Below are 17,978 nucleotides of genomic sequence, written 5' to 3' on the forward strand. Positions count from 1 at the left end.
TTATTTAACCGCGGCTAAAAATCAAATCAAATGAATTTCCAATTGCCACGGACTGGAGCAATAACCTACTAAGACTCGCAGCTAGCTATTCAGCATATTCATTGACCCAAATTAATCGCAGGTATTCTCAGCTAATGATATTCATTGACCCAAATTAACCTGGAAATTTGCAGCTATCATTGACGGCCTCCTCCTACGCTGCTCCAACGGTACTATATTACGCTCACCGGTTCGACATTAATTCATTAGTGATTTTAGACTAGACTGGAGCAATAACTTACTAAGGCTCTATAGATCTAGGTTACCATTCGATGTATGCAATGCATCAAACACGAATTCGAAGAGCAGCTGGATTCATTCTCTTCATTTGGTTTTGCCTGCAAGAACCAACTCCCTGCAGAGGTCAAGACTACCAGCTCATTTCAACCAGACTACAAGGAAATAACATTAACGTTCTGCAGCTCAGTTGCAGAGTTGTAATCGGTAGTGCTAGCCTCCAAGATGCTATGTTTTGGTTGAACTCCACAGTGACTGACCGTGAGCTGGATAATATTGCTGAGCTTCAACCTATGAGGATATCTGATAGCTTGAGTATTCGGATCAATAAAAATTACGAAGGCCGTTATTTATGTGGGCCCAATGAGAACACAGTGAGTACAGGAGTCCTGATAGTAGGTGAGTATAAATTATAATTATGCTATGGCACCTCCATAGAACGGACACCATTGAGGAACAGCCTTTTGGCCGTTATAATTATATAAAGAGGTGGTCTTCTTTGGGAGTTTCAATTGCCAGCTATGTATGCGTCATTTCTTGTTGCAAATGAATCTTGGGGCTTTGCTAACTGCTCATGGCAAGCTTTGAAAAGGCTGTAGGGAGCTAGATTTTCACGATTGTGCAATCCCAGCAATAATTTTCTGTTCTGGAAGGCTATTATTAATTGCTAAAGCTGGTCGGAGGACTAGAAAGCTGCTCGTTACACGGAGTAGAGAGGTGGTCACTCCTGAAAGGTTGCTTTACATTGAAGTCATTGTAGTTTCAATCCGGACCTGAGCTTTTGGCCGTTATAAGCATGTACGTGGTTGCTCTTCGTAGGTGGTCATTAATGGAGGTTCCACTGTATAATTATAATAGTCATTATAGGTCTATACGCGCGTATACACCAAGTGAAATGTAACTTGATTTTGATTTTCCGGGTCACTTATTAATTTAATTATGGTCCACTAATAATAATGTATGCATGTGTGGGTGAGTATAATAAGTATGTAGTTCAATAGGCATGCAATGCTTTCACAGTTTGTGTTCATACCGAAAATCAAGCTTTTACACTTTTGTTCCATGTGCGATTTTCGTTCTCACTGAGCTTGCCTTAGGACACCCGATTAAGTGTAACAGCTTCAAAGTATATACACACTGGTTCACTGCATGCATGTCTTTCTCTGTTGTGATGCAGCATATCCCGATCCCACGTCGATAGTAATCCCTCCAGCAGAGCCAGAGAAAGTTGTTGCTGGTAACACTGCAACGTTAAACCCACTGGTGTGTCCTGGGAAATTAATTCAACAGTACTTCATTGACTGGAAAAGAAATGGAACTTCAGAAACCATCGCAAAAATCCAAGGTCCTCGGCCAAATCCGTCAATTTTTAATCCTGACCCGAGGTACTCAGTGGATAGAGACATTTTTTCACTGACAATTCAATCGGTATCGTTTCAAGACCGAGGTGTGTACTTGGGAGTTGTGGGTGTGGCTGATCCGGAAGGGCAGGAAATGGAGGACACACGGACAGCGAGACAAGGCGTGACACTGGAGGTGTACGGTAAAAAAATTATGAGCTGAGAATTTTCAGTTTGGTGAACTTATTAGCATCATCACACAATATAGAGAAAAAATATCCTTTACAATTTATAAGTGCACTTCCTCTATAAAAGTCCCTTTAGTCTGGATGCCAAATCTATTGTGTTTCCTTCTCAAATACAGTACCACCAGCTTTCATTGAGTCACCACAAGATCAGATTATCTCTTTGATGACTGATAGCGCAGTCACATTTTCATGCATTGTCGAGGGCTACCCTAAACCAACAATAACCTGGCAACACAACGATGAAGATGTCTCGACTAGTGACAAGTATATATTATACGAGGTGTCTACAAGCTCATTTGAAACTGAATTGTTTGTGGTAAATAGCACTTTAATGTTACTTAACCCTGACAACTTGGCCAGTGGAACTGTCAAGTGTATTGCAGTTGTTTTAATGGACAGGGAATCACTAGTGGGCAGTGCAAAAGCTGACTTATCTGTACTTGGTAAGTTCTTTGAGCAATTAATATTGACCACAGCGTGGTAAACTTTAAAGGGTTGCTGATTGTATAGCCAGATGTCTTCCAATGATCGCTTTAAGTTAATGATTGTGCATTAATGTAATTATTATGACCGTCCTATGTTTTATGTTTCACACAATATTCATAATCTCTGCAGGGCTAGTTAAAGATGTGACTCCATTCATTTCTATCGTTCAGTCGGATCGTGTTGTCTACACGGTGGAGCTCTATAAGCAGATACCAGCTGAGGTCCAGTTCTATTTACAGTACACAGAGGGACAGTCTGGCATGATAACGTACAACACAACTATTCTGAATCGCTTCAGCCAGGCAACCACTATTCGATTTGAAGACACGGTAAACTATCGACAGTTTCGAATCGCTGTAGCTCTTGTGTCTGGGTTAACAATAGGACCTCTCAAAGGAAGTGAAATCATTTATGGTATGCAGACACGCTATTTTGTGCCAAAGTTATGCAGTAAACAGGTGTTTTAGTTGGGGAGCTACCATACAGCGGGAAATGTTTGTGAGGTGCTATTTTAGGGAAGACGGTTAACGTGAAAATTAAAACCTCCCACAGACCGGTACTTCACATGCAAAGCTATTGGTGGGTGCGGTTTTCTGGCATTGATTAAACGCGAATATTAGAACTCACGAAAACTTCTGCCAGAGATACAAAAGAAAGGGGATTGGAAACGACCGCCCACGCCCTATGTAAAAGGACTGACATCCGGTGAAGCACTCCGTGTAATTATTGCGCTCGCAAATAATTACATGGAAAAGTTTTATATCCCTGGTTTCTAGCTCTCCTATCCACTAGAGATCACTCAGGGCCTGGGAGATACTTGAGAGAAGTAAGCTTATACCACTGACAAGCTCTAAGTCCTTTGTCTTTACTCTGTTTCCAATTTTTTTGAGTTTAGCTTGAATTACTCTATGTCAACTTTTCTCTGTCCCTCCTGTGAAGTCAAAACAGCAAAGGACATTGCTTGACTTGGTTATTATGTATCTAAGTGCTACATAGAATGGCTTCATGCTATAAATAAGCTGTACTGTTCATAAACGTTTGCAGTATAGTCCTTCAAACTGCTTTAGTATACTTTTAGACACGCCACGGGCCTGTCCCTCCTACGACTTCATAGTAAAGGCTATTTCTTCTTGCATAGCATTTATTTGTCTAGTAATAGTGGCTGCATGGCTTAGTCGACTTTTTAGAGCTAAATTCTCTTTACTTTTTAGAAAAATCAACATTAAAAATGATCAATTTCACTGTTTCTATGTACAGCACATTGTAGAGCAGTCAAGACTGGTAATGAGCATGCTGACTATAAATATAATCCTTTGTAGTTTTAGCCACGCCCTATAACGCGGAATGCTTCACGCAAAAATTTCGTAAAAATTTCGTTTCCAATCCCCTTTCTTTTGTATCTCTGCTTCTGCTGAGGGCTCTCAATAGCGAAAATGTGCACCTTCGAAAATTTCCGCTATACGGCTACAGTAGCTTAATGTGTAACAAGTGCATGTATATCTTGCTATTATTATGCTTTTCATTATCCAAACTCCACAGATATCTCTAAGCCTTCCGAGTTAAATTTTCTCCTCGTGATGTACTTGGTGCCAGCTGTAGCAATTATACTCGGTCTGATAATCGCTTCTGTAGTGGTGTGTGCAGTATTTTGTCGAGGACCGTGCTCTTTGTGTTGCCTGAGATACCTGCCACCTTCCGCAGCAAGGAGTGCAATTGAAGACTACAAAAAACATAGAATCAATTGTGGCTGCTGCTCCAAACAAAATACTGCAATTGAAATGCGTGCTGGAGGTCCACCACTAATGGAAATGCGTGCTGGAGGTCCACCACCTCAACCGAGCATTTTCTGTCTGCAATTTCACTTCAAAGATAATGAAGAAGATATAGCTTTTTTTGAAAGGGTTTAAGTTGTGTTGTTTTTTAAGTTTCTTAGTTACTGTATGTAAATGTTGTTTGTTAAATTATTTGTAGCTTTTAAATTATACAGTAGACTCTCGTTAATCTGTGCAGCTTGGCCAGAATAGCGAGGTGGCTGCAGCTCAGGAAATAGCCGCGGCTTAAAAACGAATTTATCTCGAATCTAATGACTACATGTACTTGTTGGCTTCAAGAGTTAGAAAGAGCTGCTAAAGAAGCTAGCTATTTTATGCACTTGTCAAAGTAATGCCCCACCTCCCCCCTACCGGGGGTATGTTGGGGATTAGACTTGAATTTGCTCCCCTACCTAGGGGACTTAGACAGATGCATGAATTGGGTCAAAGGTCAATTAAAGATCACATGATATCTGCCCACACTCTTCCTTCCAACACGTATACAGTGACAGCAAAATTAATCCTGAAGCAATCTCTGCCTTGACTTCACTAGCTCTATAGGAGTAAGCTTATAGCTGTCAATGTAAGAACATATTTATATAGTGATTCTGTACTTGTTATCTTCTCGCTACAGTGAAACCATGAAGAAATAGCTATAGTGTGATACAATGCAGGTCTAATCCCCACATAACCCCCATGTTGCACCAGGGGATTAGACCAAATAAACATGCCCAAAGGTAGGGGTATTAGATCATGTGATTGGTCTAATCCCCACCTATCCCCGGTAGGGGGGGATGGGGCCAGAGGAGGTTGGTCACGATTGTTAATTAATCTTCTAATTTTCTTTGTAACCTCTAATTCCTACAGTAAATGCACAGAAGCCATTGAAGGAACCCCAACCTACCCAACCCGCTGAGTCAGCACTTTTATCTTATTTTGGCATTCTTGAGCGTTTATCTGTCTTGTATTACGTCTCCTGTTAGTCTATGAGTCGTAGTAGTCTTAATTAAACTATCTTTGCTACACCTGCTATATTAAAACAGAAGTCAAAGAAACAAGGAAAGTGCAGCAACAACTGGAACTTTGTGACTAATCTTAGTTTCTGCCTTATTACTTCGAGAGAGTAGTGTACCAATAGATGTATTTATTTCTTAAAAGTTCTTAGAAGTTACTGAAAGTAATTATTGAAGCAATCTGAAAGCCTCTGTTGAAAAGAAACAAGAAAGATTGGAGAGAATTCCAGGGACAACAATGCAAAACTATTAAATTGCAAGAACTAATTCAATTTGCACACGAAACAAGACAATAGTAATCTACTGTATTATTTAGAAGCTATCAACAGAGTTGTATCATAGATTTATAGTTGTATGGCCTTAAATCTACATCACACTAAAAACGAATTATTTAGACCAAATGAAATTGACAGAAGAGTTGCTTTTAAAGATCAAGAAACAGATACAAGCGTAAGGTGGACATTGATGAGAGTTCTGAAACATGATACAATATATACTGTACGAAAGAAAAGATAGCATGGTTACTTTAAATCCAAAAGAACTCTCTGAAGCAGGAGACATCATACTATTATAGGGACATCATAAAGATATACATTACAGAAACATTATAAACTTCATAATAGATATTAAATTGTTACAATGTTAACTCCTGAGTCCTGAGTGTCCATTTCATACTTTTTTAAAAGAGAATAGACCAAGCGGTTCAGCAGATATGCTAACTTTAAGATCATTTCCGGTATTAACAACAAATTTCATAAGTCCCGCCCAAGTACATTAAAATGCGGTAAATTTTTGTACGAATTTTTCCCTGACTAGTGTTCTTCAAAACGCTGTATCTCTGCATTCGCTTGACCAAATCCAGTGCAGTAAAGTTTTTCCTAGAGTGTTCAAAAGAGATAGTAATACATAGGAGTTAGAAATAGCAAAAATAAAAATTGGTCTGACATCGCTACTTCGAGTATGACAGTTTTAAGACAGAAGAGGCTCTCATCTACGTCTAGGATGGTCCTATAGCGGGGTTGTCTTTGCAAGTAGCAGTTTGAGGCACCATACACTTCCCCAGATCCAAGGTAAGACATCCTGACCATACAACCGTCATAGAGGTAGATGAGAGCCTCTTTTGGCTTCAGACTAGTGTGAAAGCCTTCTGGAACAACGCAATAGAGAGCTAAGCTGATGTACAAAGATTGAAAATAGATGAGAGAAAGAAAAAAGGGGATTCCCCATATTCTGGAGAATAAACTAACGCATGCGCACTATCACCATGCAATAGGTACCAGGCCGTATTTTAATCTGCCTGGAATCGAGGCTAGACTATGCTACGCTAGTGTGATTGAACTGCAGACACACCCCTATTCCTGGATGTAGATCTAATGCGCATGCGCGCTCAATACCAATCCATTTTGAAGAAAATCAGAATCACCTTTGTTGAGGTCCAGGTAAGCCACAAACCAACCTTTTCTGATAATTACATTATTTTCAATTTGTATTATTCGTTACTGTGTTTAATCAACTGCTAACACCTATTCTGTCAATTTGAATTCATAATTATTGAAAATTATTAACCTCTCTAATACTTGTGAGCGAAAGCAAAAACATGGCGAGAGGCATTAGCACAGCGCCAGCTTGAACACTAGTTTTACTCATGATTTATGAACACAATTAAACACTCAATTACCAAGGCCCACAAAAACATTTGCAACTAGTGTTCAAGCTGGCGCTGTGCTAATGCCTCTCGCCATGTTTTTGCTTTCGCTAGAGTGTTATATTAGTATTAAAGTTATATAAAGTCACTGAGAAGAAAAGACTTATTTACATGCATCTATTGTTGTATTATGTGGCTTACCAGGACCTCAAGAAAGAAGAAAATTGATTCTTCCAGGATCTGTAGTTCAGTGTATATAATATCTAAGACCTGTGTACATGCATATTGTTATCTATATTGTTATATGGTAGTGTTTTGTGGCTTACCAGGCCCTCAAGACAAAGATGATTCTGCCAGGAGGATCTTGGATATTATTTTCTCACACATGGGAATGAGCGCGCATGCGCATTACATCCACAGGAATAATTAAAGGGTGTGTCCAAAGAGATCAATTTCACAAATGGCTACTGCTAGCTAGCTGTTTTAACATATATTTTCTGAGTATTGTAGCTAACAAAAAGCTAGCGCTTTAGTGCAAGGCTAACTCATATGTTGAATAGAAAGTTTGTGCGGACAGATGATGCTATGAAAGATTCTGAAGAGACTGCAACAGCCTTCAATGTGAGTCAAACTAGCCATAACTCGAGAAAGAAGCTTTAGTTTGCTAATCCACGAATCAAAATCCAAGAAAACGTGGCTAGAAGCCTATAGAAGCTGTTAGTTTTCGTTACATTGCAACCGTTGAGCAGTTATAGCTGGAATACACACACACACACAGTCAGCTTTACCATATCCCTCGTGCGGCTACGCCTCGAGGCATAATAATGTAAAAATTGCTAGGATTGGCCAGGGGAACACCAAAAAAAGCGTAGAAACCAGAGCATAACTCCAATCTGTTACGTCATTCATGTGTACCTTGAGTTAAACATAATCATGAGAACAGTTCAGAGGAGGACAAAAACTATAATTTTTCTAATAATTATTATAGCTGGTTCATAATTATAGTTTGACATCAGCGTAGGTAGCGTCAGTGGCGACCCCACAGTTGTTGTTCTTCCTGCTCATGAGCACGTAGCCATCGTTGCCCCAGTGAGTGGACCACGAGTTCTTGACGTACCAGTATTCACTGTCCGGGTCACCAGGGGTCAGCGTTCCGTAACCCACGGCAAGGACGGCATGGTCCAGGTTCTCAGATTTATTTCCTGTGGTGTGTGTGCATGTGTAGAGGTAGGTGGGTGTGTGTGCATGTGCATTTAATTTTGGGACTATAGAGTTACAGCAGTTTTAAGAAATCAGTAAATTGTGGTTGGTGCATGGGAGACCATCTTCAGTGTTCTCCTAACTGTCCAGTGGTGTAGGAACCAGACCCCCTTTATTTAACACTGCATGCTTGCTTTTTTCCCAAGCTTAATGGAATTAAAGAATCAAGCGTTTAATTGTACGCAAATACATCAATCAACCCCAGAGCATGCAATATTAATATATTTTTAGGGGACAACCCCAAGATCCCCTTGCAGGCACACTTTAATTGTGTGCACATGCTTATCAGTTTATAAGCTCTTTCTACTATCCATGCTCTGTAAGTGATAACTCTCTTCCTACACCACTGCTGTCAATGTTTACATTTCAAATCGCTAAGCTATTAGTTTGTGTGATATGAGTACACAGTGACACCTCTGGTGCACCATTCTCCATCTCACGTCGATCTGTGGAGTATAGGCCTTATTACTGCAACCTTGTATATAGCTATACATCTCTATAGTTGTTGTGTTAGTACATTGGCCAATTTTGATTTAATACTGCAATTAGTAAAGAAACCACTCAAGTATAGTCCCGGGTGTAGTCTATGTTTACATTGTGGGTTTACATTGGGTGTACCATTAATTTTGTGTGCGTGTTGCAAAGGTGCTTAAAACTGCTGTACATGTTTTGTGCATGTGCACATCTATGCTCCAAATTTTGTGGCTAACCAAGTGAGACACCAGACTGCATGCATAACTGTAAACACAACATTCTAGAGATACATGCACACGCACACGCACAAACTACATGCATGCACCTGCACACACACACACACACACACACACACACACACACACACACACACACACACACACACACACACACACACACACACACACACACACACACACACACACACACACACACACACACACACACACACACACACACACACACACACACACACACACACACACACACACACACACACACACACACACACACACACACACACACACACACACACACACACACACACACACACACACACACACACACACACACACACACACACACACACACACACACACACACACACACACACACACACACACACACACACACACACACACACACACACACACACACACTTATTTTGACTAATGCCTGGACCTAACTCTAAGAATTCAAATCAGAGGTTAATGTTCAAACTAGAGGTTGATCTTCAACACCTAATCAAATAATAGCATGGGGTACTAGGCCACACCATGACAAACCACAAACATAAAACAGTGAACAGCCAACCAAATCACAGTCATAGATCACATGAACATCAGCAGTTAGAAAACACATGGCAAAGCTTCATGAGAAAGAAAATAAAGTAAGCTACTTATAACAAATACAATACCTACAATGTATGTTGCTGGCTTTAATTAACACCCACGCTTAGTACTGGCTGCTAGCTGGCACACTATAAGTTTATCAACTGTCATATACATATTCTATATAGAAATAAAATATGGGAGACCCCGATACGGGTACCAAATTACGAATTACATGCATAAACCCAAGAATATCTGTTCTCCCCCTATACGTCTATAATATACCCCCATACTGTCCATACTTGAGGTACTCAATGTGTAATTAGTGTACTAATACAACTGTGAATATACGGTCAGTCGAGGGAAGAGAGTTGACGTCATCAAAGATCTTTAATTCCCCATTCTCGATTCTCAAGGTCGAGCGGCTGACTGTATCTTATTTAAAAAAAAAAAATGTTTTTGGTTTGTTTGTGTGTCTTCTCTTTTGATTATCCTTTGCTGTGTGTGTTTCTAGTTACCCTCCTAAAAGGTTCCCTAATTAAGGCTTTAAATACCTACTTCCCCGCCCTATAATGTCCACACGTAACTATGTACAATAGTAGAGGTCTTGGCATACAACAATAGAACATAACAAACTAATATGTACATACCTCTGGAATAAAATAAACATCAGATGTCAATATGATTGAAAAGTAAATTAAGCGAGCATCCCGTTTTGAGTTAGTAATATGAGCAGTGGACACAATTCCACCCAAAAGTTATTTATTATTTTCTTATAATTTTATCTTGAAACCTCGAACACACACACACACACACACACACACACACACACACACACACACACACACACACACCAACCATGCACACTCACCACAATCTGGTTCATAGTAGACTCCATGAGAATAGAAGCTAAAGGACTTGTGACTAGCGTCAATGGCAACTCCAATGGGCCCATTCTCTGCAATAGCCATCACCAGGGCACTCACATCGCCTGAGGGCACGGTGTAAAACTTTGAGATCTGTACTCCGCATTTCGTGCCAGTGTCATTGACCCGACATTTCCCGTCCTGAAGTAGCATGTGTGTGTGTGTGTGTGTGTGTGAGGTTGAATATACGGGCACTACAGAATAATTTAGCTTTAATTAACACAGACTTAGTTTAAAAAACACGACATATCATTTACAGGATTAAGCTATAATTGTAGTCAAAAATCAAGTGGATATCGTAATTCTCCATTGTCAGTTAGTACGTGTGCAATTCTCATCCAGCGTTTCACATGAACTCAGTGAGAAGTAATAACACCCTAGGGATCAGTCAAGTGATCTGAATATTTTCACAATCTCTAATTGTCAGTATAGGGAAAGTTATGTGAGTAGACTAAGATAGCATTGCTATGGATACAAAAGGCTAATCACTATAACATCACTAAAAAGGAACCTGGAATAGTAGCCTCGATCCCAGCCCCTCTCACTAGAGGGCCTGGTAACCACCGTTTGTTTGCGCATGGGTGGATTTAATAGTACATTTGTTAGTAAAACTCTTTGTAATTTATCAATTAACCTTTTATACTATGGTCACCCACGTGGTTGATTAAACTATTAGAGAGAAATCTCCATCACAACTCTAGGCTCATACAGGAGCACTGATCTTACTGAGATGGCATCAAACAAGCGTCTGGAAGCAAGTAGACTTGCCAGAGCCGGTAGGTACTGACAGAAAAACGCCCACCACTCTACCACAGTACAAAAGAAGACAAAACCTGACTTTTCAACACTGGAGAGAGCTTGAACAAGAGCAGAACAGAAGTACAAGCCATCACAACAAAACTAGTCACTAGTCTAGGTCATAAATGTTGTAAGTAGCTGTGTTATTTTATTAATGATTTGTGCAATGACATCATTGTAAAATATACAATATACTGACTAATTTACTAAGATATCTCGATCCCCAAGAATCTTGGGGCAATTGACGCATGCGCAGACAGTGTATACCAGGCCGTCTTTCTCAATTGAGAGCGGCCTGGAATCGAGGCTACTGGAATGGGGACAATGCATCACATACCATAGTGAACGTGTAATAATATTATAGACTAAAATAATTATGGTGTTAATTTCATACACTGATTAGAGTAGTAGCTTCCACAAATTCCTAAACACGTATAAACCAACTTTTAGTTATCACTGTTTAAATAAGCCCCGCCCACCTGCATGAGGTACCTCCCTCCTCCGTACGACTCCTCTGTTGGTAGACACCCGTTATCTATAATCCACTGGTAAGCGTTCTCGTTGAGGCCTCCGTCACAACCAAAGTTGTCGTATCCCCAGGAGCAATCGACGAGAGCTTGCTCGCTGAGTGGGCGGAGTCCTTTCATCCCATTCTGCAGGAGAGGTAATGCATCAGAATACAGTCAAACTTTGTCACTAGTGGCAAAGGCAAACTCTGAGATTATAATTATGTACAAAGTGTACACAAAATAATTATTAATTATTAAAAGGCAAGTTCATAATGCAAACTGTAGGATTAGGGACACAAGCAGACACATATTGTTCAGTCTTAGACCATTCTGTAGAATCGTGTCTAGAGTTGGCACATCAAAGTTATCTCAAAGCCAAAATAGGTTGTAATGGTTTCTTATCTTGTTATCAGATGTAGGCTGGTGGTGTTACAGTGTATGCATAACTATTGTTTGACTACTCTGACCCAGAGCCCCATTGTCAAGGGCACATACTCTAGCACCGTATTAGCTCTGAGCACAGACTGAATACAATCACATGTGTCAGTGTAGTTGATTGATGCACGAATTGTAATACAAACACTAATTGATGGTGCAGAAATAGTTGAGTACCTTAATGAAGTAGGATCCCTCCAGTGTACCAGTGGTTCCAAAACTCCAGCAACTGCCACAGATACCCTGGTCCTTGACTGGGGTCACCGCTCCTGGAAGGGGGTGGGCGGGGAATACACAAACTATAAGTAGAGCACTGAACTGCTAACCCCCAGCTGTTGACATGAATATGCATGTAGATCTATATATAGAAACCAGAAGAGAGCTATACAATAAATGCAGCAAACTAATAGATATGAGCATGGAAGCTGACTGTCAGTAGCAAGAACAGCTAGGAGCAATAATTAAGTATACTAGAGGCATGCTGACTCTTTTGAAAACGGAGTTTTAGTAGTGCATGAGTAATCACAGCAAAGAAGCCTAGCCTGGAGTCTTAGAAATATGGCTCTTGGTATGTTCTGGGGTTAGAATAGCAACAACCACAATCACAATCATAATTCTAGCTTTCTACTTTAGTGACCCTTTTCCATTGTTCCTGGTACAGGATCACTTCAGCTGCGAATATGTACCTTGAATAAAGGCCGCATGTACACTGTAGCTAGCTAGCATTTAACATCAAAGCCATAAATTGATACCTAGTAAAACTTCATTAGAAGCATATAGAAATTCTCTTGCACTTCATTGATCCTAGCTAGCCAGCTGTAGCAGTCCACAGACAGACACACAAACACATATGCACACACTACGGTATAACTCGCTTGTGCATGTGCACACTGAAGTGTAATTAATAACACCTAAGCTCTCAAGGTAGTCAGTAGACTAGTTGTACCTCTGAGTCTCCAGTTGTAGTACTGTGGGACGTCACTAATGGAGGGCTTGTAGAGTGTGCCCCGAGGGGAGTTAGGGGTGTGTCTGTAGCCCCTCATACGAGAGATCTCCCCGTCAGCCAGGTCAGTCAGGTGGTTCACCCTCAGCTTGTAGGGGAGGTCACGACGATTCATCGAGTGGATATACCTGCAAGGGGTGTGGTGTGTGGGCGGAGGAAAAATAAAAATGAGTAACTGCAGATGAGTAACTGCAGAATCTTAAAATGATAGTCTTAATTGCCTCAATGACCTACGCACCTGTGGTTGTGTCTAAAGTGAGTCTTCCTCTTTGCCTCCTCCCCCTCACTATCGTACTGGCGACTGTGCTGACCTTTGAACTCTTCAAAGTCTGAGTCCACCTTGTAGCTGCGATGTTTCTCCTCGTATTCACCCGCCCCCACAAATTCAAACATTGGGTTCTCGGTCATAGGGAACACGACACTACTCGGAGACTTGCAGGTGAACTCTGCAAACAAAGTAATATCACACTACACACACAAACATTAATACTTTAATTGGAGTGCCTATAGCATGGGATTGCAAATACCTACACCGGGGCTTGTAGGCTGATCCTTGGTTGATCGCAAAAGTTGGATAGCAAAGTGTCAAATATTCTTCTGATTTGCATAACTGTGTTATTCACTCGAAAAACATTGTATACTGTAGCAATATGGTATAAGCTCTTAACTGCAAGTAGGTTATCGTAGCAATAAGTCTGCCTGCATGCTACATGCAATAGCCATTAGTTGAAAGCTTCTGTTAATGCACAAAACTCTGCATGATATCAAGGACTTTGGTCTTAAGATCAATTAGAAAACAGCTTCTGAATATAATATTATTAAGGTCCTAATTTCTGTTAACCTACTCTTGGCGTAGTCAAACACAGTAGCATCCACGGTGGTCTGAAAGTCAGAATATTCGATCACGTACTCATCGTAGTGTGAGCCAAAGAGACGATCAAGACCAACAAATCGAAGGAGAATAGGATTCTGCATGGACAAACAATATATACATTTGTCAGTGTGAGTTAACGGAGCTACACATGTATATGACGTATGTAGACAGTTTTAGGCACTAAAATATTGGTTAGTAATACAAACAACTTGGTTATTGTTATAAACATAATTATCATGCAATGCAACATGATAGTAAGGCTAACAGAATCAATCAGTTCAGCAGAACCAAAACTATCAAAGCCACACCCCCTCACCTTATTATCCTTCCTGACAATGAGAGTGTAGTTGTTGTTCTTCTCTTCCTCAGCGTTATTGGACATGTAGACCTCTGACATCACACCGTTGTACATAAAGTCAGCCGCATACTGTACGGGCGAGTGGACATTGAACAATGAGCTCAAGACAAGCCCCGCATGCAGTTGTACATGTAATTGTATCCATTATAATTACCATTTTGAGATATCGTATAGTGTGCGGAGGTTTAAGTGGATATTAAGTCAATCGTATACTGTACGGGGGGGGAGTGCACATTAAATGAAAGCACCACGGGTGCTGATGCCTCGGTGGAGGTGCCTAAGCTATAATTATAACAATAAAGCTAGCTTTTATACACACATTGATTATGAAACATGTTTAATTTTGCTGCATGCAGAATCCAGATTCATTCCAGAATCAGAGAAACTCAAGGAGTGGGTAATGATCGACGATGATTGTTGTTAAAAACGATTGATGTCAAAAGTTCAAGTCTAAAATTAATGGCTGCAAGTCAGCAGAGCCTTGCAGCTCTCTTCTCACTCTTGCAGCTATCAAAAGCTAGCGTTCTAGTGCAGTAGAGCTAACTACTAAGTAGAGTAGCAATTACACTTGGTGAACAAGTTTGGCTACGTGCTCTTCTGAAAAGGCTGCAATGGCATTCCATAAGCCAAACTAGGCATAACTCGAAAACGTAGCTTTATTTTGCAAATCCACGAATACGAATCCAAGAAAACATGACTAGAAGCCTATAGAAACTCTTACTTTCACTTCATTGATCCTTGAGCAGCTGTAACGTTTAGTCTACACACACACATACGCACACATACACGCTGCCGTATACCTCGCTTGATGCGCATGCGCACCGAGGCATAACAATGAAAAACATATATTTCAGCTAGGTTTCCCAGTATACAAGAGGTTGTGCAGACCTGAGCTAGGGGGTTTCCCAGAACAAAAGGTTATTGAGCTGCTAAACAATACATGCTCCATTGTTATAACAATAGTTTCATCCAGAGGAGGTACGACATCCGCGAGTCTTAACCCACATTCCTTATGGGTCAAAGTTCAATAGCACATCAAACGAAGTGATACTCATAGTAACGTTAACTCCAGGCCTCCCTCCTGAAGATTCTGAAGCTGAAACGATGATTGATTAAGCTAATAGCTATAACCTAGATCAAACAGTGTACGAATCAGACTCTTAATAGCTAAAAATAGCCCAGTGCTTAATTCTGTTTGGCAGGTAACACGCAGTTGAACTTTAACCTAGAGATAATAAAGAGTTTCTTTTGACCCATGGATGTCGTACTTCTTCTTGTTGAGCCATGCGGTGGTTTGGGAAAACATACTTCCCAGCTCTGGTTAAGCCATTGGTTTGGGAAAACCTCAGAATGATGCAACAACAGACCCAAGATACCACCAAGAGGTCATGTTTGGGTCACCACAGAGCCTCACATGATTATGCAACCTTACAACCTCTTCACACAAAGAAGACATAAAACCATAGGTTTCTGCATGTGCAGGGGATTTATTTGACAACTAACAACACATAAAAATTTTAAGAATATAGTATAAGACACATTCACTTTACACAGGTGATCTCCAATATATCCCATCCCATCACTATACATTAGAAGAATCTCCCATTAAAGTTTATTTCGACCCTCACCTTATACATAGACATGTCTGGGAGGACACCCTGGGGGTTCACAGGTGCCACGCTAATCCCAGGCAGCTGGACACAAGTCTTCACATTGACATACTCTTTAGTAGTCTCGGGAATTATCTTGAACATGGTTCCATTGTCACCTTGGTCACCGAGGTTGAGTATCACAGCCGTATCTGCATGTGCGTATATGTGTGGGGGGGGGGGGCGCTGTTAAATGAGCTAGTATAAAAAGCTAGGACCTTTGAACAACACAAAGTGTGAGTGTGATATTAAATAGAAAACAAGTCCATGAAAGCAGATATTTATCAACTCTTCATTCATGATTCCATCATCAAAGACTCCAAAGACTCCAAAGACATGATAATTGTGTACAGCCACTTTATATAAGAGATGAGCTAACTATTGTTTGATTACTTTGACACATGCATGCAGAGCCCCATTGTCAAGGGAACTGAGCAGACAGCAACCACTCACTCTAGCACCGTGTTAGCTTCGAGCACAGACTGAATACAAACACTGTGTCAGTGTAGTTGATTGGTGCACGTAAATACGGTATAGACTCTCGTTAATCCGGTCACCCTTGGGACAGTACAGCTTGGCCAGAATAGCGAGGTGGCTGTATTTCAGAAAATAGCCGCAGCTTAAAAAACAACTTTACCTCGAAACTAATGACTAATTTTGCGGTTCTTGTCTCGAGAAATCATAATAAATCATTGTGCTCTCTATTTAAGTGTAATCCTACCAAACCACACCCAAAACGTCATATCCGTCATATCCGGCCGTAATAAACGTATAAAATTACGTCAAAACCTATAGTTTAGGGCAGCCAGCACTGGACAGTATATGGAATAGCGAATGACCGCATTTCAGGGCGAGTTTTGTGCAGTAAACATTTAGCTAGCAATCCGTGCCAAACCAAATGGCCAGTATATTGAGGTGGCTGTACTTTAGAGAGCCGGAATAGCAGAGTCTACCGTATACCCTAGCTTCAACCATAATTTAATATCTGCTATGTTTTGCCTATAGAGTTATACTCGCAAAAATGCAATTCACGAGTGCATGCATAAAATAATGCTAATACTTTTTTTTGTGTGTGTAGAAAACTACTCAAGTTACCTCCATAATAGTCTATCCTGCTCCTTCCCTTGCCACTCATGTCAACATAGGCAGTAAAGGGTTCCACAATGTCTCCATAAGGCAGGATGATCTGACCCTTGGCAGTGTACTGTTTGGGCCACTCCAACTGCTGTGCAACACACAGCTGAACTAGCAGGAGAAGGGAAAGAACTCTCAACATCGTTTGAGAGCACTGAAAGTTTGCAGAAAGTGTCTGTTCTTGTCAAGTCCTCTTATTACAATAATAGCCTCTCCTTGCCTCTAGCTCTCCAGTCGACCAGCATAATTATGTGCCAGGCCGCACTTCATTAGGAGGCCATGCCTGATGCGGTGAAGGAGGCTGACCGCTTGACGACCTTGTGTGCACATGGATAACATTAATTATGCCAAAAACCAGTGACACTGTATGATGAGTCAGTGTAAGAATAGAGATCTAGTGGACTGCATACCATAATTATTGAATGTATGCTTGGTTAATTAACAACCATGCGCATGCATGCAAGTCACCGTTTAATAATATATATCGCATAGCGGGTTATAATTATTTCGAGAGTATAGACTATAAACTTTTGCAGAATGACGGAGATGTTTTTTTCGTGGATTTAATATTCAAAGAATAGCATTCTGCAGCATGCATGCATGCATGTGTGCGATAATGAGTATAAATGTTCGCGGTACATGCATGGTTAATCAGCGAAAACCGCGAACATTTATGCCCTAAGAGTACATATAGAGGCCTATACACGCTATAATTTATACGGTATATCTAACCTTAAATCCAGGCCGATTTAAATAGGCCTGGAATCGAGGCTACACTGTCAGTATAGGGATTATCATGACACGCCTGCGCCTGCATGTCCTGCATGCTTTTCAGGTCGATCGTGGAGGTGTACTGAAATAACATTCGAAATAAAATTCACAGTTCGAGAGGCTCCAGTGTGCGTGGTG

The 17,978-nt window shown here is 40.7% G+C and overlaps 2 protein-coding genes across 2 annotated transcripts; one reads left to right on the plus strand and one right to left on the minus strand.

The window, feature by feature from the left end:
* The first annotated feature begins 204 nt into the window (after nucleotides 1-204).
* Nucleotides 205-4,355, plus strand: LOC135345246 (hemicentin-1-like). The gene is made up of 5 exons (XM_064542653.1): nucleotides 205-675; nucleotides 1,454-1,819; nucleotides 1,981-2,307; nucleotides 2,480-2,764; nucleotides 3,890-4,355. The coding sequence occupies exons 1-5, from the start codon at nucleotides 312-314 to the stop codon at nucleotides 4,255-4,257; spliced, it is 1,710 nt and encodes a 569-aa protein (XP_064398723.1). The 5' UTR covers nucleotides 205-311; the 3' UTR covers nucleotides 4,258-4,355.
* Nucleotides 4,356-7,735: 3,380 nt separating this feature from the next.
* LOC135345247 (digestive cysteine proteinase 1-like) lies at nucleotides 7,736-17,343 on the minus strand. The gene is made up of 10 exons (XM_064542654.1): nucleotides 17,031-17,343; nucleotides 15,915-16,087; nucleotides 14,245-14,355; nucleotides 13,900-14,023; nucleotides 13,293-13,500; nucleotides 12,998-13,182; nucleotides 12,229-12,320; nucleotides 11,587-11,760; nucleotides 10,255-10,450; nucleotides 7,736-8,021 (listed from the first exon to the last, which is right to left on the minus strand). The coding sequence occupies exons 1-10, from the start codon at nucleotides 17,209-17,211 to the stop codon at nucleotides 7,819-7,821; spliced, it is 1,647 nt and encodes a 548-aa protein (XP_064398724.1). The 5' UTR covers nucleotides 17,212-17,343; the 3' UTR covers nucleotides 7,736-7,818.
* Between the last annotated feature and the right edge of the window lie 635 nt (nucleotides 17,344-17,978).

The sequence above is a fragment of the Halichondria panicea genome, chromosome 12 (genome assembly GCF_963675165.1).
Source record: "Halichondria panicea chromosome 12, odHalPani1.1, whole genome shotgun sequence".
Taxonomy (NCBI): Eukaryota; Metazoa; Porifera; class Demospongiae; order Suberitida; family Halichondriidae; genus Halichondria; species Halichondria panicea.